The sequence below is a fragment of the Schistocerca serialis genome, chromosome 7 (assembly GCF_023864345.2).
Source record: "Schistocerca serialis cubense isolate TAMUIC-IGC-003099 chromosome 7, iqSchSeri2.2, whole genome shotgun sequence".
Taxonomy (NCBI): domain Eukaryota; kingdom Metazoa; phylum Arthropoda; class Insecta; order Orthoptera; family Acrididae; genus Schistocerca; species Schistocerca serialis.
The window spans coordinates 11,723,106-11,750,090 of NC_064644.1; the positions used below are offsets into that span (position 1 = coordinate 11,723,106).

At 44.5% G+C, this 26,985-nt stretch overlaps 1 protein-coding gene across 1 annotated transcript in view; it reads left to right on the forward strand.

The window, feature by feature from the left end:
• Window positions 1–26,985, forward strand: part of LOC126412572 (myrosinase 1-like) — a 199,498-nt gene that overhangs the window by 143,331 nt on the left and 29,182 nt on the right. The window contains exons 13-16 of the mRNA XM_050082217.1: window positions 4,990–5,123; window positions 10,207–10,341; window positions 19,649–19,775; window positions 22,878–22,885. Of these exons, the coding sequence (XP_049938174.1) occupies window positions 4,990–5,123; window positions 10,207–10,341; window positions 19,649–19,775; window positions 22,878–22,885 (404 nt within the window). The remainder of the gene's footprint in view (window positions 1–4,989; window positions 5,124–10,206; window positions 10,342–19,648; window positions 19,776–22,877; window positions 22,886–26,985) is intronic.

Below are 26,985 nucleotides of genomic sequence, written 5' to 3' on the forward strand. Positions count from 1 at the left end.
TCTCAGAGTCCGTAAATGAAAACACCTGTCATGCGGACGACCCATTGAACTTTGTATAAACACACCGGGTACACGGATTTTCCTCCTTTCGCGTCTGCGACGTTCGCCACAACTGTCTCCATGCAGGATCGCGCTATACTTGTAAAGCTGTATAACGAGAATGATGACAGGTGTATACGTCGCTCTGCAGAAGTTCCGGAGACTGAAGTGTTTGAGAAAAGGCGTTGGTCCGATGACTGCCGTGGGTCTGGAGAAAATGATTGGGAAATTTTCGAAAAGACGGGTTCCTTTGGTGTGCAACCTGGTACAAAGAGGAAACGAACTGATTCGACGTCAGTGGAAGCAGTGGCCACAGAAATGCAGGTGGAGTCGAGTGGTGATGTGCAAACGCGTAGGGCGCGGAGAATTGCCCGAAAATTCGACGATCCTACGAAACATCCTTCTTTGCTGTGCATTCACAATTAACCATGTGCACAAGCCGCTTCCTGTTGACCTGCAAGCAAGAGAAACCTATTCTTTAGAACTTCTTGCTCGCATGGAAGTGGACAATGACTGGCCGTGGAAGATTTCGTGGACAGACGAAGCCCACTTCCTTCTGACAGGATATGTCAATGCACAGAATTGTTGAATATGGGCAACGGAAAATCCACACGCAAATCAACCACTACCGCTTCATCCTGAAAAGGCCAATGTGTGGTGCGGGTTTAAGGCATCATTTATCATAGGGCCACATTTTTTCGAAGAGGCAGGTGCTTCCGGTCCTGTTACCTGTACCGTCACTGGAAAGCTATGAGTGTCTTTTGGGCAAGCATGACATTCCAGCTCTTCAGCAGCGTGGATGTGTGGATGGGATCATTTCTATGCAAGATGGCGCACCTACGCACATTGCAAATTTAGTTAACCATCTGCTGAAGCGCCATTTCGGAAATGCTATATTAACAGCCGCGGTCGTGCGGTAGCGTTCTCGCTTCCCGCGCCCGGGTTCCCGGTTTCGATTCCCGGCAGGGTCAGGGATTTTCTCTGCCACGTGATGACTGGGTGTTGTGTGATGTCCTTAAGTTAGTTAGGTTTAAGTAGTTCTGACTTCTAGGGGACTGATGACCGTAGATGTTAAGTCCCATAGTGCTCAGAGCCATTTGAACCATTAACAGCCGCCATTTCCCTACAGCGTGGCCGTCCTGATCACCTGATCTTAATCCGTGTAACTTCTGGCTGTGGGGCTACCTGAGAGATGTTGTGTTCAGTGTTCCGACTGCAAACTTAGCTGCATTGAAGGCACGCCTTGCGCAATACATTCTGAACATGACCCCGGAAATACTTCGATCAGTTGTGGAATATGTTGTTTCTCGATTTCCACTTACAGAAAACGGTGGACAGCATATTGAACATGTTTTGCGCCAGTCACACGCAAATTAATAATCCGATTTGATTTTGATTGATGCTTTTAATGCGGTTTTTGGCCTCAGTACAGTTAAGAACTGATGTGAGTGATGCTTTTTATGCGGATTTTGGCCTCGGGACAATTAAAAACCGTTTTTTCCCATCAGATTTGATATGACCCTGCCGTGGTGGATGGACTGACGCTACTATCAGTATCACACCTGTACACCCATGCACACTGAGTAGTGTAGGTGGTTTAACGTCAAACGAACGGCTTAGTCGACCACTATTAAATTACGATGCTTACAGTGTCACCTAGTGCTTTGTTTTGTAACTATTTATTTTTCTTGTGTCATAAGTTTTCCCACTTTTCAGATAACATTACGTTGCAATTTGATGTCATTTTGACCCGTGGTGTTATTTCTACATCGGTTTGAAAGTTCAACTTTAATGATAACACTGGTCAACACTCATTTTCTTGCCAAGGATATTTGAGTGGCTTTAGGATGAGTTAGTGGTGCTGAGGACGAATATAGCAACCATTTATGCAGTTTGGCTCTAGTTTTGAGATAATGCATGATTCATTCAAAAATTTAGAAAAAATTGCTAATACTGAACTCGAGCGCTACAAACTACAATGAAAAAAGAAAATAATCTTTATAAATAGCTTCTATGAAAACCTGATAGGCATTTGTCCACGTATAAAACATAATTGAAAAGTTTCTCTATAAGTATATCATTTTCCGTCCATGACGAACCGCTTCCTGCACGCTTTCCTTTTATAGGTCTCTTCAGAACAGTCACGTTGCAGATTCCAGCAATAATCTGCCATCATATGCCTGTCCCATCTTCCTTTATATCTTTCCTCTATTCCTTTCATATCTTGATGGAACCGCTCTCCTTGTTCCTCACTGAAATCACCTAGATTACGAGGAAATCGATCCAAGTGGCTGTGAAGGAAGTGCAATTTTATGCTCATGTTAGCTCCTAAGTTTTGAAAGTTAGTGAGCATGTTTTTGACCAGTTCTTCGTAATTGAGAGCTTTATGATTGCCCAAAAAACATTTTACAACAGCGACAAAACCGTTCCAGGCCGATGCTTCAGTGACAGTCATGACACTTGTAAAATTGGTATCGTTGATGAGCCTGCGAATTTGAGGACCATCAAATATTCCTGCCTTAAGTTTTTCACTACTGAGTCCAGGGAACGTATTGCAGATGTATGTGAAGCAATTACCATTTCTGTCTAAAGCTTTGGTGAATTGCTTCATTAGTCCTAACTTAATATGTAATGGTGGAAGAACAATCTTGTACCTACTATCCAGAGGTTCATTAATGATGTTTGCTTCACCTACAGCCATATGTTCCCTTGGAGGCCATGTTTTCTGCTTCCAATGTTCGTGATTTGCCCTACTATCCCACACGCAGATAAAACATGGGTGCTTTGTGTATCCACTTTGTTGTCCAAGCAAGAAGTTCACCATTTTCAAATCAACACAAATCAACCACTGGTGCTGCATATACTGAATTTTCTGCAGAACCATCTTGATGTTAGCATATGCTTCACAAAGTTTTGTTGAGTGGGCAATTGGAATAGATGCGTAACGATTGCCATTGTGTAGGAGAACACATTTTAAACTTCTAGTGGAACTGTCTATGAAGAGACGCCAGTCCTCTGGTCTATATTCCGGCAGCCCCAATTCATGTAAAAGTCCAGGTATATTGCTGCAATACACTATAACCTCTTCTTGGTTGAAGTATGGGAGAAGGTTTTCTTCTCTCGTCCGGTAAGCTGTTATTTTAACACTTGGATGAAGACAGTTCTTTTCCTTAAGCCTGGATGCTAAGAATTCTGATGCTTGCTTTGGAAGATTGAGTTCTCGTATCAAGTCACTGAGCTCCTTCTGGTCGAACTGCTGGGGCTGTGTCTCACGTCCTTCGTATTCCGAACCACTACTAGTACATTCCTCGCCGTGCACATCGTCATCTGATGATGTTAGCGTGGGTAATGTTGTGAAGGTTGGTACAGGAACATCGTTGCTGTGCACCACCGGTCTTCTTGCTGACTCCAAATCGGGATATTCCCACTTTCGTTTTTTGAACCTATTAAAACCTTTCATATTAACAATGCAAAAATAGCAATCATCTGTATGGTTCTTCTGCTCTCGCCATACCATAGGCACTCCGAAGTTTAAGCTTTTCCTTTTTCGTTTTGTCCACTGCCGTAAGCACTCCACACAGCATTTACAAACTTTATGGGGTGCCCACGCCTTGTCTTGACCTCCAAGTTTAATTCCGAAATATGCCAGATACGCTTTCTTCACAAAAGGAGTGATATTCTTCCTGTTCTTTTGAAGAACGTATTCACCACAAATGTAGCAGAACTCATCTGGATGGTTCACGCAAAGACGGCGTGAAGAACTCATGTTTTCCTAAAACAAAATTGCACAAATACTACATGTTACGCAGAACTTTCTTGTATTTGCATGTCAATCACATCCAACAAACATCATTAATTGTTTTGTGTCAAATGAATACTCACCTCTTATTTTCTACGTCACGATGAAAAGGTTCTATCTCCTTGAAGCTGCACTGCACATGTGTGTGACTTTCGACCATCGCCATTTTTCTTGTTTACACTGAACGCTACCTATCGGCTGTTGCGGGGATTACCTCGGCCAACAAATGAATGTCGAGTACCGCCGAATTCAAATCTGCACAACCCTCAATATCTTCAACACACGCACCGCACAACAGGACTGAACACATGCTGACAGTGTGATATTTGCATGATGTAATCCTCAACCACACAGATGCACTCCCTGAGCACAATTGTTTAATAAAGATAGTACAATATCACTAATTAAAAAACAGGTAGCAAATACATTACACCATGTATGGACCCTGCAGTCGATATTATCCACATGAAACTCTCATTTCCACAAATAACCTATATCTCAAAAACCAGAGCCAATTTGGAAAAAGTACAAATATACTCGGAATGAGTATCATAACAATATCCCATTTTCGATCAAACTTCCCTGGCAACGAAAAAAAAAATTTATTTTGTAGAGCTGTGTAATCACCCTGTACATATACAGACCGAGCGAAAGGCATCTTTTCAACGACAGAAGACTGGAGCAGAAGGGTTAGGAAGATTCATGGACCTCTCCCGGTTGATCCTGAAACCGCTTTCCTTGGTTGTTCTTCTTCCGACCTCATCTGTGTCTGTGCCCTTGTGAGGGATCTATCTCGCCATCCCCTTGGTGCCATGTGGCTGGAGCCTCCCGTTGAGTAGACCGTTCGCCTGGTGCAAGTCTTTCGAGTTGACGCCACTTCGGTGACTTGTGTGTCGATGGGGATGAAATGACGATGATAAGGACAACAGAAGGCCCAGTCCCTGAACGGAGAAAATTTCCGACCCAGCCGGGAATCGAACCCGGGCCGTTAGGTTTGATATTCCGTCGCGCTGACCACTCAGCTACCAGGGGCGCACATCGCCTGGGTACGACCGTAGGAACACCAACAGAACAACGAATAATTCGCACGATGTCATTTTACAGAATTTCCTTAACTTTCTTAACACACCTCGTACACATGTGTGTTTCAGGCAAGGGAGAGAGCATCTGGGACCACATGCTGCACGCACAGCCCAACCTGACGTCAGACGGCCAGAACGGCGACGTGGCGGCCGACTCGTACCACAAGTACAACGAGGACGTGAAGCTGCTCGTCGGACTCAATGTGAGTGCCAGATTGAGTCGATTCTACACCAACTCTTCAGGACCATTCTGTTGTTACTGCTGAACTAGTGAAAGGAAGATATCCCCTTGCAGTCAGCGGATATCCTTCTCAAACGTACTGCATCAAAGACCAGTACCATGTCTAGCAGATCCTACATGTGAACATCACGGCTGATCGGGAACTGTAGACTGTTATGTTCACAAGTACATGCAAATTAGCCATACTGCTTGTAATATGTATTCAATACATTTTCCTCCGTCGTAATCCATTGAATCATCAATTTCATATGTCTTCGGCTTGGAATCTCATTGGCTGGAGTAGAGTTGTCTTCAGTGATGAATCCCAATTCGAATTAGTCCCCGATGATAAGCGAAAACGTGTCTGGAGACTTTCAGAATGGCAGTGGGATACCAATTAGAGTGTCGTCCGCCATTTTGCCCAACAACCAGAAGTGGTGGTCTGGTGTGCCATTTCATTCCACAGCAGGTCCTCTTTGGTTTTCCTTCGCGGCACCCTTACAGCAATCTGGTACGTCTACCATAATCTACCCCCCTGTTTGTCGCCCTTCATTGCTTACATCTCAACAAGACTGTTCCCACTTGCACATGCTGACAGTTTCTACCGCTTGTCTTCATGCTTGCCAGACATTACACTGGCCAACAAGATCGTTGCATCTCTCTCCAATTGACAAAGTTTGGAGTGATTTGGGCAGGACCCTCCAACCAGCTCGGGATTTTGTCGATCTAACGCAGAAATTGGACAGAATTTGGCAAGTTATCTCTCAGGAGGACATCCAACAACTCTGTCAGTCAGTGCCAACTGGTAGAATAAGGGCCGGCGGTAGACCAACACTTTATTGACTCGTACAATATGTGAAGCTCTTTCAGTTGAATTAATCATCGAATTTTTTTTGGAATTTTAATCTTTTTTGCCACTTCTATCGATTTACGACCCATTCCGATAATTCCTTCATGGTGCTTCGTTTTCATTCAAAATGGTTCAAATGGCTTTGGGCACTATGGGACCTCAGATGTTAAGAGGTCATCAGTCGCCTAGAACTTAGAACTACTTAAACCTAACTAACCTAAGGACATCACACACATCCATGCCCGAGGCAGGATTCGAACCTGCGACCGTAGCAGTCGCGCGGTTCCGGACTGAAGCGTCTAGAACCGATCGGCTACCGCGGCCGGCTTCGTTTTTGTCTTAGAATGTATGCATCCATAATTAAACTTCCAGTCCCTCTCTAAAAATGGGCTAAAATGCTCGAGCAGCTTCCCCTAAGCCAGACTTTTCGTCAGAAAATGCTAAGCGATGCTTCAGATGGTGTAAAGAGCCACGTCGCTGGCAGTGGATGACTGGAAACGACATACCATGTGGAAATCCGATGGAATGGGTTCGGTTTGACGAAAGCCTGGAGAACGTTACATGCTGTCATGTGTAGTGCCCACAGAAAAGTACGGAGGAATTGGTGTAACAGTTTGTCGGTGACTTTCGGGGTAGGGTGTGCTTAATAAAACGCTAAATGTGGAGGAATAGGAACATATTTTACAACATTGTGTGCTACTTACAGTAGAAGTAAAGGTCGAGGACTATAATGGCTCGTATCGGGATGACAGTGCACCGTCTGATAAAGCAGCATCTGTGAGGCAATGGACTGTGGACAATAACATTCCTGAAACGTACTAGCATGCATAGAGTCCCGATCTGAACCCAGTGTAAACCTTTGGGATGAGTTAGAAATCTGACATTTCTCCAGGCCCCAGTGTCCTGCATTATCACCTACTCTGGTTTCGGCGACTGACGAAGAATGGGCTGCCACTCCTCAAGAGATATTCATATACCTCTCTGAAGGTGTCTCCGGCAAAGTTTAAGGCGTCATAACGGCGGAGGATGGTCACACCTGATATTAATGTCCGATAATAGGTGTTTGATCAAATACCGAGTGGTTATAATTAAAGTGCACCTACTCACAGAGGTCCAATATAGCAGTGAAACGTGGTGGGTATTCTATTGCGTCAATGAGGAACTGATTTTCGCTGAAAAAAATAGTCCAAATTTGGCCACGAGGTGCTAATCTGCCGCTGTGAATGAAAGAAATACGTATAGGTTGGTTGTTGGGGGAAGGAGACCAGACAGCGTGGTCATCGGTCTCATCGGATTAGGGAAGGAAGTCGGCCGTGCCCTTTCAGAGGAACCATCCCGGCATTTGCCTGGAATGATTTAGGGAAATCACGGAAAACCTAAATCAGGATGGCCGGACGCGGGATTGAACCGTCGCCCTCCCGAATGCGAGTCCAGTGTCTAACCACTGCGCCACCTCGCTCGGTAAATACGTATAGAAATGTTTTCGTACGTAATATATTAGCAACGGGACGTGGGCAGAAAAGGTCAAACAAGTGAGAAAGGGATAATGTTGATTTCATTATTAAACACTGCTTTAGACAATTTGTTCAATATGAGCACCGGAGACGTCGATGAGATGCTGCATCCGTAAGACGACATGATCAGCAGTTGCCCGCCGCAGTTCTAGTGGAATCTGAGCAACGTGTCCCTGTATACTGGCCTTCAGATCAGGTAGGGACCAGACGTATCCCTGGTGAATGCGTTCTTTTAGATATACTCAGAGGCAAATGTCGCTTGGATTCAGGTCAGGTGATCTTCCGGCCTACGTATCTGGAAAACCTTTGGAGATAACATGTTCGTGGAAGGTTGCATTAAGCAAATCGTTCACTGGCGAAAGATGAGAGATGTTGCCCCATCTTGCATGAAAACAGCGGTTTCAGCACAGTTGCGCTCTTCGAAAGCAGGAATCACATGCTGTTCAAGGAGGTCTGGCAAAGTGTAGTCGTCACAGTACACCTGACAGACCCTCTGGGTGTTTCTCTACAAAGAACAGATCGAGCATAATGATGCTTGAAAATCCTCATTAGACAGTCACGTACAGCGGGTGCAATGGCTCCTCGTCCACAACACGCGGTTCAGCAGTGCCGCAAATCCAGCTGTTTTGTGTATTCACTGCAACCTGTGGTGTGCAATGTGCCTCGTCACTGCTTAGAATATTGCTCGGCCATGTGTCGTCAACTTCGATCCGTGCCATAAACTGAAGGTCACATTCAGAATGTTGCTGCGGACTGCGAGGTTTCAGTTGCTGCGCCGTCTTTATCTCGCACGGGTACCAGTGTAAGACAGACCAGAAACTTCCCGTGGCGTTTACCGTGGGACGGACAGTTCTCGCGACACTGCTTGAGCACTATCACCACCCCGGACACATGCTGCGTGGTCAGTCACAGCGACAGCGACCCCGTCTGTAACACTAACTGTGGGGTCCTGCCCATTCTACATCTACATCTAGATGGATACTCTGCAAATCACATTTAAGTGCCTGGCATAGGGTTTATCGAACCACCTTCACAGTCCTCTATTATTCCAATCTCGTATAGCGCGCGGAAAGAATGAACACCTATATCTTTCCGTACGAGCTCTGATTTCCCTTATTTTATCGTGGTGATCGTTCCTCCCTATGTAGGTCGGTGTCAACAAAATATTTTCGCATTCGGAGGAGAAAGTTGGTGACTGGAATTTCGTGAGAAGATTCCGTCGCAACGAAAAACGCCTTTCCTTTAATGATTTCCAGCCCAAATCCTGTATCATTTCTGTGACACTTGCTCTCATATTTCACGATAGTACAAAATGTGCTGCCTTTCTTTGAACTTTCTTGATGTACTCCGTCATTCCTACTTGGTGAGGATTCCACACCGCGCAGCAGTATTCTAAAAGAGGACGGACAAGCGTAGCGTAGGCAGTCTCCTTAGTAGGTCTGTTACATTTTCTAAGTGTCCTGCCAATAAAACGCAGCCTTTGGTTAGCCTTCCCCACAACATTTTCTGTGTGTTCTTTCCAATTTAAGCTGTTCGTAGTTGTAATACCTAGGTATTTAGTTGAATTTACTGCTTTTAGATTAGACTGATTTATCGTGTAACCGAAGATTAACGGATTCCATCTAGCGCGCATGTGGATGACCTCACACTTTTCGTTAATTATGGTCAACTGCCAGGTTTTGCACCATTCAGATATTTTTTCTAAATCGTTTTTCAGTTAGTTTTGATCTTCAGACGAGTTTATTAGTCAATAAACGACAACGTCATCTGCAAAAAACCGACGACGGCTGCTCAGATTGTCTACCAAATCTTTTGTATAGATAAGGAACAGCAAAGGGCCTATAACACTACCTTGGGGAACGCCTGAAATCACACGTCGTCGCGTATAGGGTGCCTAAGGGATCCTGCTTTCTCGGAATGCTATAAAACAGTTCAAGAAAATAGCATTTGTTGTTTTATTTAAATAAAACAGGTTGACGATACGTAACTTTGAAATAACAATGGTGTGCCAAGCGTTGAGCGACGTGCAACATAAATCCGACTCCTTTCCATATACAATGTTCACGCAAGTTTGACAGACAGTTTGTAGGTTACTAATAACTGCTGTCGTAGCGTTCTCTGCCAGACCTGTCCGTGTACTGTGCCGATACTGAGCCAATAATGAGCTGTCGAGGCTGGCAGCAGCGGCGCCTGTATTCTCCTCTTGTAGGAGCCGCTCCTGTCTTGGTTCGGTCCTAATCAGCGCACCATTGGCCGACGTCATGTCACCGCTTCTCTTCTCTTGCGTTCTTCATCTTCATTACGGCGCTTGTGGTTACACCGGAACATCAGTTTCCTCTCAGGTGCCACACCACGCTCTCCCATTGTCGAATTTCATTATTTCATCTCCTTTAAACCATTTAATGGCATCGGGCCTCATCTCAGACCTCGCAGTTGGCGATACTCGGTGTACAGCGTCAAATTTGCAACTGGTGGGCAATATTAGAACTAATTCCGCATAAGCGCATTAGCATACTTACCAAGTATCGCTGCCATACGATAGTTACAGCCCACACTGGACGTCCGTGAGCAACTACCCTTTAATTATAACCACCTGTCAGTATAAATTAGTTGATTGCGGTTTTGACTAAATTCAACGCTTCGTGACTGTTGACCGGAAAACATATAAGACGACTTCTTAAGCTCAAGCACTGCTTTTACAGGCGAACGTGTACCGTTTCTCCCTGAGATGGCCTCGAATCCTGCCGACTGGGGACACGGACAACATCAACCAGGCCGGCATCGACTACTACAACAACCTCATCAACGAGTTGCTGGCGAATGGAATCCAGCCGATGGTGGGTGCACGCACATTCCTTCTTAGCTTTACGACTGTCACACGGCGTTTGACGGCAAAAAAGCGACAATAAATCGAAATTAATATTTTAAAAGAATTCTAAGATTACGCTGAATTGTAAAACACTTATGGAGGAACCTTGTGTCATGCACTCTGAGCAGGCTTGCGTAGACTTAAAAGGTTACCTCCAGATCTCTTCCACGTTATCCCGGCTTGGAATCTACCATGGGTTACTTGATGTCTGGGAACGACTTCTCGAAAGCACCTGCGACTACGTCTTGCCCATTCTCGCGCGCAGATTACATTCAGATCTTTGAATTATTCAGTGCTTGGCCAGAAATGAATGAAAAGTCGGAACTCTAGATGACTAAGGGTTTAGATAAAAAAAAAGTTTTGTCAAGGGTCGAGCTGAGCATGAGGCATTTACATTATCGTAGTTTCCAGGAAGCTGCTGGCGCAGCAGAAATGAAATGAAATGACCGTATGGCATTGTTGGCCGGAAGGTCCCATGCGGGGGAGTTGGCTGCCGTATTGCAAGTATTCTTTAGATGACGCCACATCGGCGACTTGCGAGTCAATTATGATGACAATGATGAAGAACCCACAACACCTAGTTCCCTACCGGGAATCGAACCCGGGCCCCCCGCGTGGTAGACGGTAATAGAGAGCAGAACGGAAATCCTGAGGTGGTGTGGTCCAGTCCCTATGCGAAAGCTGTATTTTTCATTTTCAGTTTTTACGTTACTTACATTAAAATAGAGATAACGTTAAATATATTGTATTTCATGTAATGAAACCATATGTGCAGCAGAACAATTTTTTTGTGTTAATTGACTCAAGGAGAGGACAAACAAATCCACAATTACTCGCTAACATTTCTTCAGGTGAAGAAGGGTTATCATCGTGCAGTGTTTAAGTGATTTGCACAAATGCACAGCACTAGTGAAACCTACGACATCTGTTTTCATCGTCAGCTAAAGAATTTGACCAAAAAACTTCAAAACTGCACTTACCTCATCGAGAGAGAAGAAGAAATCACATCTTGAGAAGATTCATCAAAATTTTCTCATTACCTTACACAAATATTCTTCTTACAACATATTACCATTATTTTACAGACAGCCTTGCTGCTCTATATCATACCTTAACCTCCCTTACCAAAACAACCTCCCTAGGTTCTCACGCCATTTATTCACATACTTAATACTACGATTGAGCAGGCAACACCTAGCCCCTCACTCCTTTACTGACATTATGCAGGCCACACCCTGCCTCTCTTCCCAAAACAACCTCGTGGTACTCTCTCTAACGCTAGATAGTGAAGAAAGAAAGAAGATAGTAAAGAGTTCTGAATTAAATAAGGGGAAGGTTGACAATACGAAATGAAAGGAAATAGTATTGTCATACGAGTCGAGACCTGGTGTTCGTCACGCACTTAGCTCTGCAAAGAGTGCAAAGCCCTCTGAGGTTTTTTTGTCTCTGGCGCTATCCAAGTCAGACGGATCCACTTCTTTACCTCCACCGTACTCATTGTAGCCTTTCATCAGTTTTGTGGTCTTGCAAATACGGATTGGAAAGTCATTCAGTTCTGTATCGTCACATGGTCTCTTACCTATAAATGGTATTGTTATAAGGTTACCATCAATTCTAACCATTACATCATTTGTCCCGAAATATACCCATCCTTCATGTTTACTAAGAAAATCGGCACCCACCAGCATGTGGGTTCTGCTTAATTACTACCCTCTTTACAACTATGGGTAGGAATAGTTTTTGCTTTACCACTTTCTTGGTTTTTCCTGTTGATACAATTATATTTAAGCCACTTACTGGCATCTTTACTACTTGTTTATTATCTGGGAGCCCATTCACAAAATTCTGTGACACAGCACACACCTCTGATCCTGTATCTATAAAACACTTTACCTTTTCATTTAATACACTTAACTCTATTATTGGCTGTCCTAAGTACTCTTTTTTGATTTCAGGTTTTACTTCATCTAATAAATCCTGCACCATTTCCCTTCTGTCAAAACCTGTCTTCTGGGTGGATATCACATTCACGCTTACAGGGTCTCCCTCATGCTTAATATTATCCCTATTATTAGTGGCAGCTCCTACCAGTCTGTCCACTAGTGCTAAATCGAAACATCTCTCTAGTGCTTCTCTTCCTTTACTCACTTCTGTTTCTGCGACCCTAACCCAGGTGTCCTCAACAATATATATATCCTCCACTTCTTCCTTCTTCTCTGCTTCTTCACGACCCTCAACTACTTCAAATAACCTATTAAGCACATCTTTGACCTCTGCTTCATTTCTGTTTCCACCACTGTCAGACAGATCCTCATCTGCTTCGCTGTGCAGATTTACCTTCACCTTCTGATTCAAAACCTTATTATCAGTACTTACTTCTTCGACAAGCGTGTTCTTTTTCTTATTGTTAATATTACTGTGCCCCATTAACTCTAATTAATGCTGCAGTCTCTTGTTGCTCCCCGTTATTCTTCCCTTCTTTCGTAGCAACTATATTAATGCTAGGTGGTTTTACTGGTGCCTTTCTTATGGATGGTTTTGCCAGCGGGTTTAACTGGGAATGCCGTTGTCTACAAACGCTAGCATAATCGTAGACAGCTACAAGTTTCCCGACCGCCGTGCGTCACCGCTAACTGACGCCCTTCGCCAGCTGGTTGCGTCACCTCGTGACATCTGTCGGCCGTCTCCGTACTGCCCCCGGCCACTGACTGACCTGATTGTCGTATGTCCTGCCTCTCCCTCGTGACCTACCTCGACATCCGCCTCCTCTCTGCACACTCATTCTGCTTATCTTTACATCAGTGCGATTATCATTCTGCCTAACAGGAGGGTGATACCCTCTTCTCGCACTTTCCTCCTCTTTGAGTATTGATTCAGCGTGTTTTTTAGATATTGTACAAATTTATCTACATTGCCTCTAGGTGCAGATATTATTTTATTCTTCCAATTCCAAGGTAACTTACTTTCTACCCCCAAAATGATTTGCTCTGTTTCTACTTTATTATTAAGATACGATAGAGTAGTTACCCACCTTTGTACAAATCTTTTTATTCCTTCTTTCTTGGGGTCGTATTTTTCCCCAGACCAGAAACGGTTAAGTACATCCATTCGCTTTCGCTTACCCCAGTACTCCTCAAAGAAAGCGTGTTTAAATTCCTGTAATTTAGTATATTTTTCTGAGCCCAAGTTCCTCAGATTCTTGCCTCCTCCATTAATAAATCCGATCTTCTGCTTATCACTCCACACTGTAGGCAAGATATCCTCAAAGTCATTCCAAAACTCACGTGGATGTACACTTTTATTGGGATCAAACTTGAGAAACTGTCGATGGGTGACATAAGCAATCTCAGTAGATTCTACTATTGCACTATACATAATGCTACCACTAATGTTACTAACACACTGTTCTACTTTTGTTAGCCGACAGTCATGCTCACACAATTGCTCATTCATACTTTCACTGAATTGATTAATATGAGTTTCCAAGCCAGTGACTTTATTTATTACCTGAGCCCCAAGTTTGTCACACTTATCTTTATTTTCCTTCAGTTTACATTCTAAGGCAGCGTGATTTATTTCACTATAATTTTCTACCCCTTTGATATACTTACGAGCCTATACTATTTCTGTATGTATATACACTTTAAATTGCTGTTGGTCATCAGTAATTTGTTCGACTTGTGTAGTTAATTCACTTTTTACTTGAACCATAGTTTGCGTACATTCCTGTTTAACCTGATTTATTTCAATTTTTGCATTATTACTAAGCACTGCCATCTTGTGCTTCAACAATCTCTTAGATCTGAAATTTTTGAATCGAGCTTAGATTCTATTTCCTCACCCATATTACTCATTTTTGACTCTAACCCACTCATTTTTGAACCTATCTCAGAACCCATTTTTGTCATATCAGAACCCTATTTGGTCATATTAGCTTCCATCTCCTCAATGAGATGCCCATTTTCTTCATTTTAACTTCCATTTTCGTCATATTAGCATCTAAACCATTCAATTTTACCAATAGACTCATTAACATACCTGCCACATTATCTTTTGCCCTATCATTTACTGATACAATGTCTCAATTAATATTAGCTGCTGCCACAGGTAGATCTGAAACACTGGGATCTGATACATTCTGTTCCACCTCCGATCCATAATTAACACTTAATGACCCTGTCAAACTCTACTGAAATTGGGTTGGGACACATCCAAACTAAGGTTCATGGGATCATAAATATCTTCCCCTTGTTCTTTCCCTCTATCTACCCTCACTTCGTCCTCTACATTTGTTTGCTTACACTCAGCCATTTTATACATTTTTTCACACCCACCCACAGAGTTTTAAACTTAACTTTGCGCTTCTGATGTCTCCAACACGGCTAGCTGAGGCTGCGGGTCCGATCACCATGCACTGGGTCGCCGTACCAGTTTACGGGCCACCACTCCGGTCAGTGCTGCCAACTGCTTCCGCTGCCGCCGTCGCGTCGTCTCGTAGCTCGTAGTCTGCCAAATGTCGCCGGTATCAGCTACTTCAGTTGGCGCGATATAACCGCAAAATTCATCCGCCAAGCACATCAAACACACTCACAGTTCATGGGCTATCACTGTCTTTGTGTCCATGTGGCGATAGTTCACTCATAATATATGTCCTTTCCCCAGTTCCTACTTATTCGCGAGCACTTTTTTATCGTCCGGTTACACACACACACACTACTGCTTTTAATGAAATGTTTCATTATCTTTCCCGGCCGATGTACCAATTGCGACGGATTTTACTTGCGTGCGTGCGATGCTCCAATTGCGACGGATTATACGTTGCTGCTGCAACGCAATTTCTTTTATAGTTTTTGTTCACCTACCTCTATACAGCGGTAAATCTTCGCATGTAAACTCCTGACTGCAGCTACTTACGAGATCACAGAAAAGCAGTGTCGAGGAAACTGTAACCTCATAGCTACACGCCAGAGGTCGCTATAAGTAAAATTTCCTGGAAATTTTGTATGTACTTTAAAGAAATGATTCGGAAAGGGGATGTCACACGTACTTTAACCATGAAGTTCAAATTTAAACCTTCAATAGATCTTTATTGCCGTTAAGCAAGATCATCAGCCCACGTTCACGAAAATTACTTAACTTTCTGCTCACAGTTATCACCATACCTAAAACTGCCATAAGTTTTACCTTCACAAATTCCGAAACCAATTACTTGTAACACAGTCAATGATCGCCCAATTACTTATGCACACGATATTCACTGGTTGTCTTTGGTTAAAGTTTATGCTCGCCATGAAATACTCAGTAAGAATATACTCAGTACCGCCACGCTATATAATTCAAAGTTCACTCGCGATTTTCGTCGGAACGAATTATCACAACAGTCTAAAGTTTTCATAAACAGTTTCTGGTCACTACCAGATACCATTAACACTGGACCATATCGCGGAAGTCATCCCAAGACTTCCTCTTACACATAATGCGAAAAGTCACATCCAGCATAACCGCTTCCAATCAAAGCTAGCTCGCGACTCTCCTCTCACTCTCCCACACTCAGAACTATATCTCCTCGCTAGGCGGCCAACCGTCTCGCTTCTATTGGCTGTCAGCACTTACGACTAAATAGAACTCACTTCTAGGGCGCGGCTCGCGCCAAAATCTAGCAAGCACCAACCACTTCTCTAGGCTCATTGACGTCATCAAATTAACACAAAACTCTCTAATTAAATAAACAAAACAAAATGAACTATAAGCTTTACTCTATATCTGGAAATTTATAATGTAGTCGCGAATGTTCTGGCTGTCTTACACATAAGCATACATACTTGGACATCCGACATTCACTAGTAGGGGAACCACTAGTGGATTCGTTCCCACGTTACAGAGTTGGAACACTTGCCAGTTCCTGTAGAGAATAACATGAATGATTTTTAATAATGCCAAACGTCCCACACACTCTCACGCACGCATTCTCATTCACATGCACCCTAACACACAATACACATATTTACTTAGAATTCTTGAAATTATTATTATAGAAAAATCACAGAGGTTTTCTGAAATTGAAAACTTTCCAAATTTATATATGAACACTGAAAGTGTTATCAGATCATCGTACATAGTCACTGAAGGTGAACTATTACATCACTGTATTTATTCAAATTCTTGACTGTCGGAAAATTACTTTCTTTTTGGAATTTTACTAACTTCCAAACTACAGCTATTTTTGATCTCAGACTTTGACATATTGTTTGTTTTCACAACAGCAGGTTGTACATCAAATATGATGTTCCTCAGGTTGTTCCTTTATTAGTTATTAATATTTTTAGGTTCGTATAATGTAAGTGGCCTGCCAGCACTACTCCACTGCTTTCACACGTGCAGCTGCAACAGATGGTCGTGACGTCAGTCTGCAGGACACAACTCGTCAGTTACTGACCGTATAATACTCTATCGGCTTACATTGCAGCCCACATACATCCTGAAGAAAAGCTTTTAATAGACAAATGGGCGATCGCGCACTAGTTGTGACGCCACACAACGAGTGACTGCTTAAGTTGTTCGTTAATAGTAGTATGAATGCAGAAAGGCAGGAGCTAACACCATAAGACTGCCAAAATATGCATTGACAGCAACAATCTGTATTCGTGACTGTAAGACTGCGTGCTCGGTTCCTGCAGGGAGTGAATTAAATTTATGTCTGAACAACATCGGCAGGTGCCGATCTTACCAAGGGCACGGAGCGTGGATAACAAAGCCTGAGGGAGCAGCGACTGCAGAATATAATTTCAGCCCTCCCTTTGTACTTGGTGCATAAGTACGGACATCCTTCTAGTGGCAGCAAGACTCATCAACTGTCTCTCCCATCCTAACTTAAAATCTTAACTCTCCGACCGAGCGAGGCGGCGCAGTGGTAAGCACACTGGACTCGCATTCGGGAGGAGGACGGTTCAATCCTGCGTCCGACCATCCCGATTGAGGTGTCCCGTGCTCTCCCTAAATCACTTCAGGCAACTGGCGGTATGGTTCCTTTGAAAGGTCACGGCCGACTTCCTTCCCCATCCTTCCCTAATCCGCTGAGACCAAACCTCGCAGTTTGGTCTCTTCCCCCAAATCAAACCAACCGTCTTAACTCTCCAAAAATCTAAAGTGAAGTCATTAGTCCAAACCGGCCTAGACCAAAGTCTTTACAACATCCTATAGCCAAGTGTTCTCCTCCTGGCCGTTCTGGAACTCGGCTGTTTTTTGTCAGAGCATGAACGCGCTGACCAATGTTGGCTAGGACTCCGAGTGCCAACCAGTAAAAGTCATGTGATGAAGTTAAGTAATCTCCTTTTCTCGTATATCTTCTGTGTGTTGAAGCAAAAGGACTCTTGGGTGTGGAGAAAGGCAGGAGATCTCTCCCACTATTTGGGGCAATTATCAAAGTGGCCTATCCGGAGTTCTACATCTATATCTACACAGATACTCCGCAAGTCACAGTACGGTGCGTAGCAGAGGTTACGCTGTACCACTACTTGTCATTTCCTTGCCCGTTCCCGTAGCAAATAGAGCGAGCAAAAAACGACTGTCTATACGCCTCCGTATGAGCCCCAATTTCTCGTATCTTACCTTCGTGGTCCTTACGTGCAATGTATGTTGGCGGCAGTAGAATCGTTCGGCAGTCAGCTTCAAACTCCGGATCTATAAATTTTCTCAATAGTATTCACCGAAAACAACGTCGTCTTCCCTCCAGGAATTTCCATTTGAGTTCCCGAAGCATCTCCGTAACACGTGTTGTTCGAACCTACCGGTAACAAACCTAGCAGGCCGCTTCTGAATTGCTTCGATGTCTTTCTTCTGTCCGACGTGGTACGGATCTCAAACACTCGAGCAGTACTTAAGAACAGGTCGCAGCAGCGTGCTACATACATTCTCCTTTACAGCTGAACCACCTTTTCCTAAAATTCTCCAGCCGGCCGCGGTGGCCGTGCGGTTCTAGGCGCTGCAGTCCGGAACCGCGGGACTGCTACGGTCGCAGGTTCGAATCCTGCCTCGGGCATGGATGTGTGTGGTGTCCTTAGGTTAGTTAGGTTTAAGTAGTTCTAAGTTCTAGGGGACTGATGACCTAAGATGTTAAGTCCCAGAGCCATTTTGAACCTAAAATTCTCCCAATAAACCGAAGTCGACCATTTGCCTTCCCTAACACTGTCCTGGCATGCTCGTTCCGCTTCATATCACGTTGCAACCTTATGCCCAGATATTCAAACGACGTGACTGTGTCAAGCAGGACACTAGTAGTACTGTATCTTTATACTCATCCGCATTAATTTACATTTTTCCACATCTATGGCTAGCTGCTATTTATCAAGCGAACTACAAATTTTATCCAAGTCGTCTTGTATCTTCCTGCGGTCACTCAACTTCGACACCTTACCGCACATCACGGCAGCGTCAGCAAAGAACCACAGACTGCTGCCCACCGTGTCCGCCAAGTCATTTACGTGTATAGAGGACAACACCAGTGGTCCTATCACACTTCCATGGGACGCTCCTGACGATATCCTTGTCTCTGATAAACACTACCGTCGAGGACAACATACTGGGTTCTGCACGTAGACACAGCGAGAAAATGCGGGCTCTCCATAAAATGACAGTATGACCCAGTCAGAAGGCTGGATCTTGAACGTTAAAACCGAACGTTATTACGAAGCGAGGTAACGAAAATTCACACGGCATGAGGGAGCCACACCTGCTGTAGATCTTTTTGTCTTGCTAAACTGTTTCCTCGAAGAATTCCTCGTTTCTTTCGACATAAGAAACGGGCGTACCATGCCCCTCTTGGAGAGTGAAATGGGGAATGAGGATGACCGCGAATGGTGGTCTGATTACCTGCAACAGTGCCTTTACGTAAAGCTCAAACATTTTTATGGTTGCAAATTTGTCTGAAAAGGTGTCATTTCCCGCATCCTGCTTGTGAGCTTTCAACGCTTCGAAACCTTCACCAATTACAAATGAAAGGCAGAAAAACAAACAGTGAAATTAGCCACTGGCGGTGCCAGTCTAGATCTGCGATTGCGGATTAGTGTCACTGAACGATAGAATTTGCATGTCATCTTCTGGAATATGTTAGTGGACAGTTCCAGGAAAACCTACCCACGTTACAAGTTGTAATCAGAAGCTAATGCACTAATCGTTTGAACATGAACTGAAAATTCTGCTTTAGTGCAGCAGTAGAGCAGCTGATTGTGCCCGTCTGAAGGCACAGGAAGTGAGCGTGATTTGATGACTTTTTGCAGGTGACGCTGTACCACTGGGATCTTCCCCAGGAACTGCAGAAACTGGGAGGCTGGCCTAACGCCGTCATCGCCGACTACTTCGTCGAGTTCGCTCGCATTGCCTTCGAGAACTTCGGAGACAGGGTGAGTACAGCATCAGTGTCCCCTGAAAACCTCTGAGGTCGAAACTGGCACACTGGTGCACCGGTGGCTGTGTCTGCTCACCACGACTCGTTCACATGACGGCCCGATGGCAGCAGTTACTCACCAAAAGGCCTGTAGAACCACCGACCACTAACAGTTCACACATGAACAGTGCATTATCTTGTCACTTTGCCTCCACCTGTGTGTTTGTGTACTCCATCGAGTATTCTGAGGACGGCATCTACATTATAGTTGTGCAGTTTGCTTTCTGCGAAGTATTACATTTATCATACGGTCTCTTGTTTAATTTATTTACTTACGAGTGTGAGAACTTAAATAGTGGCAACTACACTCATGCTCATAAATTAAGGATAATGCTGATACACGGTGAAACAATGTTGTGGTGGGCGGTGTGCGGGCTTAAATCACCTCGCGGTATGACCATGCGGTGCATCTGACCTGCGGTCGTCGCACGGTAGCGCTGGCAGCTGTCCACATATGCAAAGGTGTGTTGCATGTCAGACTATGGTGCAGCGAGTAAGTGTGCAGACGTTTTCAGACGTGCTAATGGTGACTGTTTGTTGAAAATAGCTCAAAGAACACACACTGATGACGTTATGAGGGATAGAATACTAGGGCGACTAGAGGATGGTCAAGCACAGCAGGTCGTAGCACGGGAACTCCATGTGCCACAACGTGTGATCTCAAGATTATGGCAACGATTCCAGCAGACAGGAAACGTGTCCAGGCCTTACATTAGGGGACGTCCACGGTGTACAACACCAAACGTAGACCGATATCTCACCATCAGTGCCCGCAGACGGCCACGGAGTACTGCAGATAGCCTTGCTCGGAACCTTACCGCAACCACTGGAACAGTTGTCTCCAGACACACAGTCTACAGACGAGTGAAGAGGCATGGTTTGTTCGCCCGGAGGCCTGCAAGGTACATTAGACTGACCCCTGGATACAGGACAGCCCATAAAACCTGGTGTCAAGAACACAGTACATGGTCATTGGAACAGTGGTCCAGGGTTATGTTCACGGACGAGTACAGGTATGTCTGAACAGTGATTCTCGCCGGGTTTTCATCTGGCGTGAACCAGGAACCAGATGCCAACCCCTTAATGTCCTTGAAAGAGACCTGTATGGAGGTCATGGGTTGATGGTGTGGAGTGGGATTATGATTGGTGAACGTGCACCCCTACATAACTTTGACAGAAGAACTGTAACCAGTGTATCGGGACGTCATTTTGCACCAGTATGTCCGCCTTTTGAGGGGTGCAGTGGGTCCCACATTCCTCCTGATGGGTGATGACGCACGGCCCCACCGAGCTGCCATCGTGGAGGAGTACGTTGAAACAGAAGATGGCAGGCGAATGGAGCGGCCTGCCTGTTCTCCACACCTAAATCCCATCGAGCACGTCTGGGATGCTGTCGGTCGACGTATCGCTGCACGTCTTCACACCCCTAGGACACTTCAGGAGCTCCGACAGGCACTGGTGAAAGAATGGGAGGCTATACCCCAGCAGCTGCTCGACCACTTGATCCAGAGTATGCCAACCCGTTGTGCGGCCTGTGTACGTGTGCATGGTGATCATATCCCATATTGATGTCGGAGTACATGCGCAGGAAACAGTGGCGTTTTGTAGCACATGTGTTTCCGGACGGTTTTCTCAACTTACAGATCTGTGTCGTGGGTGTTCCCTGTGTGCATATGTTATTAGTTGTGTAGTGCCACGTTGTGTGGCACCACATTCTGCAATTAACCTAAATTTATGAGCATGAGTGTATTTATTTACAGATCGTACAAAATAGATACGTGTTTCAAAGGTGTACTGACCTTCAAAGTAGTCACCAGCATTGTGTATAACACATTGCCAGGAATGTGGAAGTCGTAGAATATTTTTAGCAGTGCCAGTTGTGTTGACAGTTCGAGCAGCGCGGTCTACTGCCCGACAAATCTGTAGCAGTTCTGAAGCGAATGCCGTGAAGTGTTTCCTTCAGTTTAGAAATCGAATTGAACTTAAGAGGGGAGTGCAGTGGTGGTACAGCAGTTAGCAGTGGTGGTATAGCGCTTAGCAGCCCCATCAGTCAAACAAATCAGTAAAGCTTGCACTGTACGTGCTTGAGCATTGACCTGCAAAATGATAGTCAGATCCTGCACAAAGTGTCATCACTTCTGTCTCTATGCTGTTCATTTTTGGAACATAACCTATGACCAGCTTAGAGACAGAAGTGATGACACTTTCTGCAGGACCTGACCATCATTTTGCAGGACAATGCTCAAGCACGTACAGTGCAAGCTGTTACTGATTTGCTTGACTGATGGAGCAGCTAAGTGCTATACCACCTACTGCACTCCCTTGACTTAAGCCCTCGTAAGTTCAGCTCGATTTCTAAACTGAAGGAAACAGTTCACAGCATTCGCTTCTGAACTGCTAAAACTTCGTCGGTCAGTAGCTCGCTCCGCTCGGACTGTCAACACAACTGGCACTGATAAGAGTATACTACAACTTCCACATCGCTGGTAACGTGTTATACACAATGGTGTTGACTACTTTGAAGGTCAGTAAAACTTTGATACACGTCTCTATTTTGTACGAGCTGTAAATAAATAGTTACCGTTATTAAAGTTCCAACCCTCGTATGTGTTTTAAACCCTCCAGGCCGGCCGAAGTGGCCGAGCGGTTAGAAGCGCTGCAGTCTGGAACCACAAGACCGCTACGGTCGCAGGTTCGAATCCTGCCTCGGGCATGGATGTTTGTGATGTCCTTAGGTTAGTTAGGTTTAACTAGTTCTAAGTTCTAGGGGACTAATGACCTCAGCAGTTGAGTCCCACAGTGCTCAGAGCCATTTGAACCATTTTTGAAACCCTCCAAACTTAAAATCGAAGGACATTTAAAGTTACAAATCTAATTTTCGTATTCTAAGACATATGGGGTGCAGCAGCGAATCTTGTTGATTTTCAAGGGGCGCTGTGAAGCGAGGTGGTGTGGGCCGAGTGTGAGGTCTGATGTAACAGACTACTCGATAGGGTGACGACCGGACTGAAGCGTCCCTGTTTCCGTGTCCAACGGCTTCCTCTGCCCCAACCTATGTTCAGAGTCCTGGGCTTCTACAAAGTGATCAGATACGGGGCAATTTACTTTTGACGAGTCACGTAGTACTCATCGGTGTTGGCCACCTTACTGTTGCAGTTCATCGCGCGTGGCTGGAAATGGTTGTAATTAGCAGGACATCACGATCATTTGAGGCATCAAGACAGCTTCGATATCAACGTATGGGCGGGAATTGCCAGCGACAAACTCATAGATCGATGAATTACCAGCGCTATTAGAGGACGCTATCATTGCAGACAGCCAAGGACTGTGGCTTATGGATCACTTACTTTCTACGGTTCGTGAGACAGTACCTCAGCGTAACGTGTGCTGGGCGACGGGTTGGTCGAGGAGGTCAGGATAGCATGCCGCCCCGCCCCACCTTTAACGGGCCCTGAATCTTTCGGTTTCCGTTGATTTAAGCTGTAAACTATGGTCAATGTGCAGGCGTTACATGAGCGTGAGACCAGTGGGCGTAACACAATCCGAATGAGGCCAAGGATGGGTAGTAACCACATGCACCTTTGCCTGTAATGTCTGCCTCTATCTGACATACGGATATGAACGAGAGAACAGATTGCTCCGTATCTCATTCTCATCAGATGTTGGTTTCCGGACATACGAGGGTAATCCCGAAAGTAAGATCTCGTATTTTTTTTTATAAGTACAGAACTCTGTTTGTGTGGCAGTTGGTCACACTGTTATGAAGAGTACTTCACTCGCTGCGTGTAAACATGCGCACACTGCGCTGAGGCCCTCAGTCTTGGCTTGGCAGCCGTTGAGAATGGAGCTCTCGTTGGACCGCCAAGTGCGAATGGCGCGCAGTTATTCGGTTTTTGAACGCAAAGGGCACTGCGCCGATTGAAATCGATCGCCAATTGACTGAAGTGTATGGTGAGTCGTGCATGGAAAAAAATGTTTGTAAGTGGTGTAGAGAGTTTGCAGCTGGTCGGACCGAAATTAACGACGGACAAAAGAGGGGGAGACCGTCAATTTCTGAGGAGACGGTGTTGAAGGCTGAGCAAAGCATGCGTGAAGATCGGCGGATCACCCTGGATGATCTCTGCACGTTTGTAACTGAGGTTTCCCGAACCACCGCTTACAGAATTTTAACGGAAACATTGAACTACCGGAAGGTGTGCGCAAGATGGGTGCCACGCATGCTGACTGAGGACCACATGCGGCAACGAGTTGATGCTTCCCGCGCATTTCCTCACCGCCTTGCAGCCGAACAGGACAGCTTTCCGGACTCAATTGTCACGGATGGCGAAACCTGGGCATACCACTTTACACCTGAGACCAAGCAACAATCACGCCAGTGGAGGCATCATTCTTCTCCAAAGCCGAGGAAATTCAAACACAGTCTGCCGGTAAAGTCATGACAACCGTTTTTTGAGATCGGAAGGGGGTATTGTTGGTCGACTTTACGCCCGCTGCGACCACAATTAACGCTGACAGGTACTGTGAGACTCTGAAAAAACTCAAACGGGCAATTCAGAACCAGAGAAGTGGAATGTTGAGCAAGGGCGTACACATCCTCCATGGCAACACTCGCACACACATCGCTCGGCAAACCGTCGCTCTCCTGCAACAGTTTCAGTGGAACATAATCACCCACCCACCCTATAGTCCTGACTTGGCGCCCAGTGACTATCACCTGTTCTCTAGGCGAAAAGAACATTTGGCCGGAAAGCGATTCAGCTGCGACGACGAGGTGAAACAAGAGGTTCATAACTTTCTGAACAGCATGTCGGCGAGCTGGAATGACATGGGCATACAAAAACTGCCACAGCGTTTACAAAAATGCACCGACAGAAATGGTGATTATGTCGAAAAATAGGTAAATGTTCAAGCTGTAAACAGATGTGAACCATTGCAGAAATAAACAGGTCTATGTACTTATAAAAAAATAGGTGACCTCACTTTTGGGGCCACCCTCGTACATTGAGGGGACAGAGATTATGGGATTTCTGTATACACATGCACAGATGGCGGTAGTGTCGCGTGCACAAGGTATAAAAGAGCAGCCCATTGGTGAAGCTGTCATTTGTATTCAGGTCATTCATGTGAAAAGGTTTCCCACGTGATTATGCCCGCGCCACGGTAATTACCAGGCTTTGAAGGCGCAATGCTATTGGGAGCTAGACACATGGCACATTCCATTTCTGAAATCGCCAGGGAATTCAGTACTGCGATATCCACAGGAGTGTGCTGAGAATATCAAACTTCAGACATCACCTCTCACCACGCGGACAACACAGTGGCCGACGGCTTCCACTTAACGAGCGACAGCAGCGGTGTTTGCTTACAGTTATCAGTGCCGTGCCAATAGATAAGCAACACTGCCTGACATAACTGCACAAATCAATGTGGGACGAACGTATACGAGGTGCGGCTAGAAAAAAACCGGACTGATGCTGGAAAAAACATTTATTTACAATTATTTACAATTTCATGTTATCTCCTTCAATGCACTCTCCTCCTCGGTCTCTACACCGCTCCATACGAATTTTCCACTGTTCATAGCAATGCTGCAGATCATTTTCGGTAAGTCCATACATTACTTCCGTCGCTTTTTCTTTTACTGCTTCAACAGTCTCAAATCTAGTTCCTTTCAAAGCTGACTTGACTTTAGGGAAAAGAAAAAAGTCACAGGGGGCCAAATCAGGTGAGTAGGGTGGATGATCTAAGATGGGAATGTTGTGTTTTGCCAAAAACGTCTTCACTGACAACGCACTGTGAGCTGGGGCATTGTCTTGGTGAAGGATCCATGACTTTTTTCTCCACAAATCGTTCCGTTTTCTCTGTACTCGCTCACGTAGGGTAGCCAGGACGCTAATGTAGTAATGCTGATTCACTGTTTGTCCCTCTGGTACCCAATCAATGTGCACAATCCCTTTGATGTCAAAAAAAACAATCATCATTGCCTTGAATTTCGATTTTGACATTCGTGCTTTTATTTTTGTCGTGGAGAACCAGGAGTTTTCCAATGCATCGATTGGCGTTTAGTTTCGGGATCGTAAGTAAAAAACCACGATTCATCGCAAGTAATAACATTTTGTAAGAAGGTGGGATCACTTTCAATGTTTTCCAGGATGTCAGAACAAATCATTCTTCGGAGTTCCTTCTGTTCAATTGTGAGACACTTTGGAACCATTTTTGAACACACTTTCTTCATGTTGAAACTTTCATGAAGAATCTGCCTAACACTTTCCTTGTCAACTCCTGTTAACTCAACACTGCTCTGATTGTTAAACGGCGATCTTGTCGAACAAGTTTACCGATTTTTTCAATGTTTGCATCAGTTTTTCCTGACAATGGTCTGCCAGTGCGAGTGTCATCACTGGTGTCTTCGCGGCCATCTTTAAATCGTTTAAACCACTCAAACACTTGTGTTCGCGATAAACAATCATCGCCGTACACTTGTTGTAACATTACAAACGTTTCACTTGCAGATTTTACTAGTTTGAAACAAAATTTGATGTTAACACTGTAGTGTAACGACGTAAGTTTTTTATAACCGATTTTCGTTTGATATATGACCATGTGCAGACTTCGTCACCTACGTCAGTTACAACCCACTCCAAAAATGATTTATATGCTTTTTAAATTGTCATAGAATGGTTCTTGAACGAAACTGTAAAACATCAGTTGAGTCGTATGCAAAGAATTACATCACTTGGGCCAATTGGCTTTAATAAACTTTTTCGATTTAAATTTCGTTTGTTTCTCCTCAGAAATTATATTGACACACGTTATCTTGATCTAATCGATATCAGAATCACACATTAAATAAACTTTTGAGATTCAAAGTTTCGATGAACGCTGTCAGAATCAATAATCTTGTCAAATATATTATTAATCCGTTCACATAATTCTTCATAAATAAGTCCTCAGAACACGTGTTTCAACTTTAGTAGCATACACTATTTTATTAGCTTCCTACACATACAGATGTGAACTTGACCGTTGGCAAAATAGGACTGACTTTTAATAAGATTAAGCTCTATATGACGTCACTGTTGTACAAAAAGAGTACAAAAATTCATTTTTAATTTTTAGAAGCACGACGAAACAACTCGGTTCCAGAATCCTTGGCTGTCGACCCGCGAC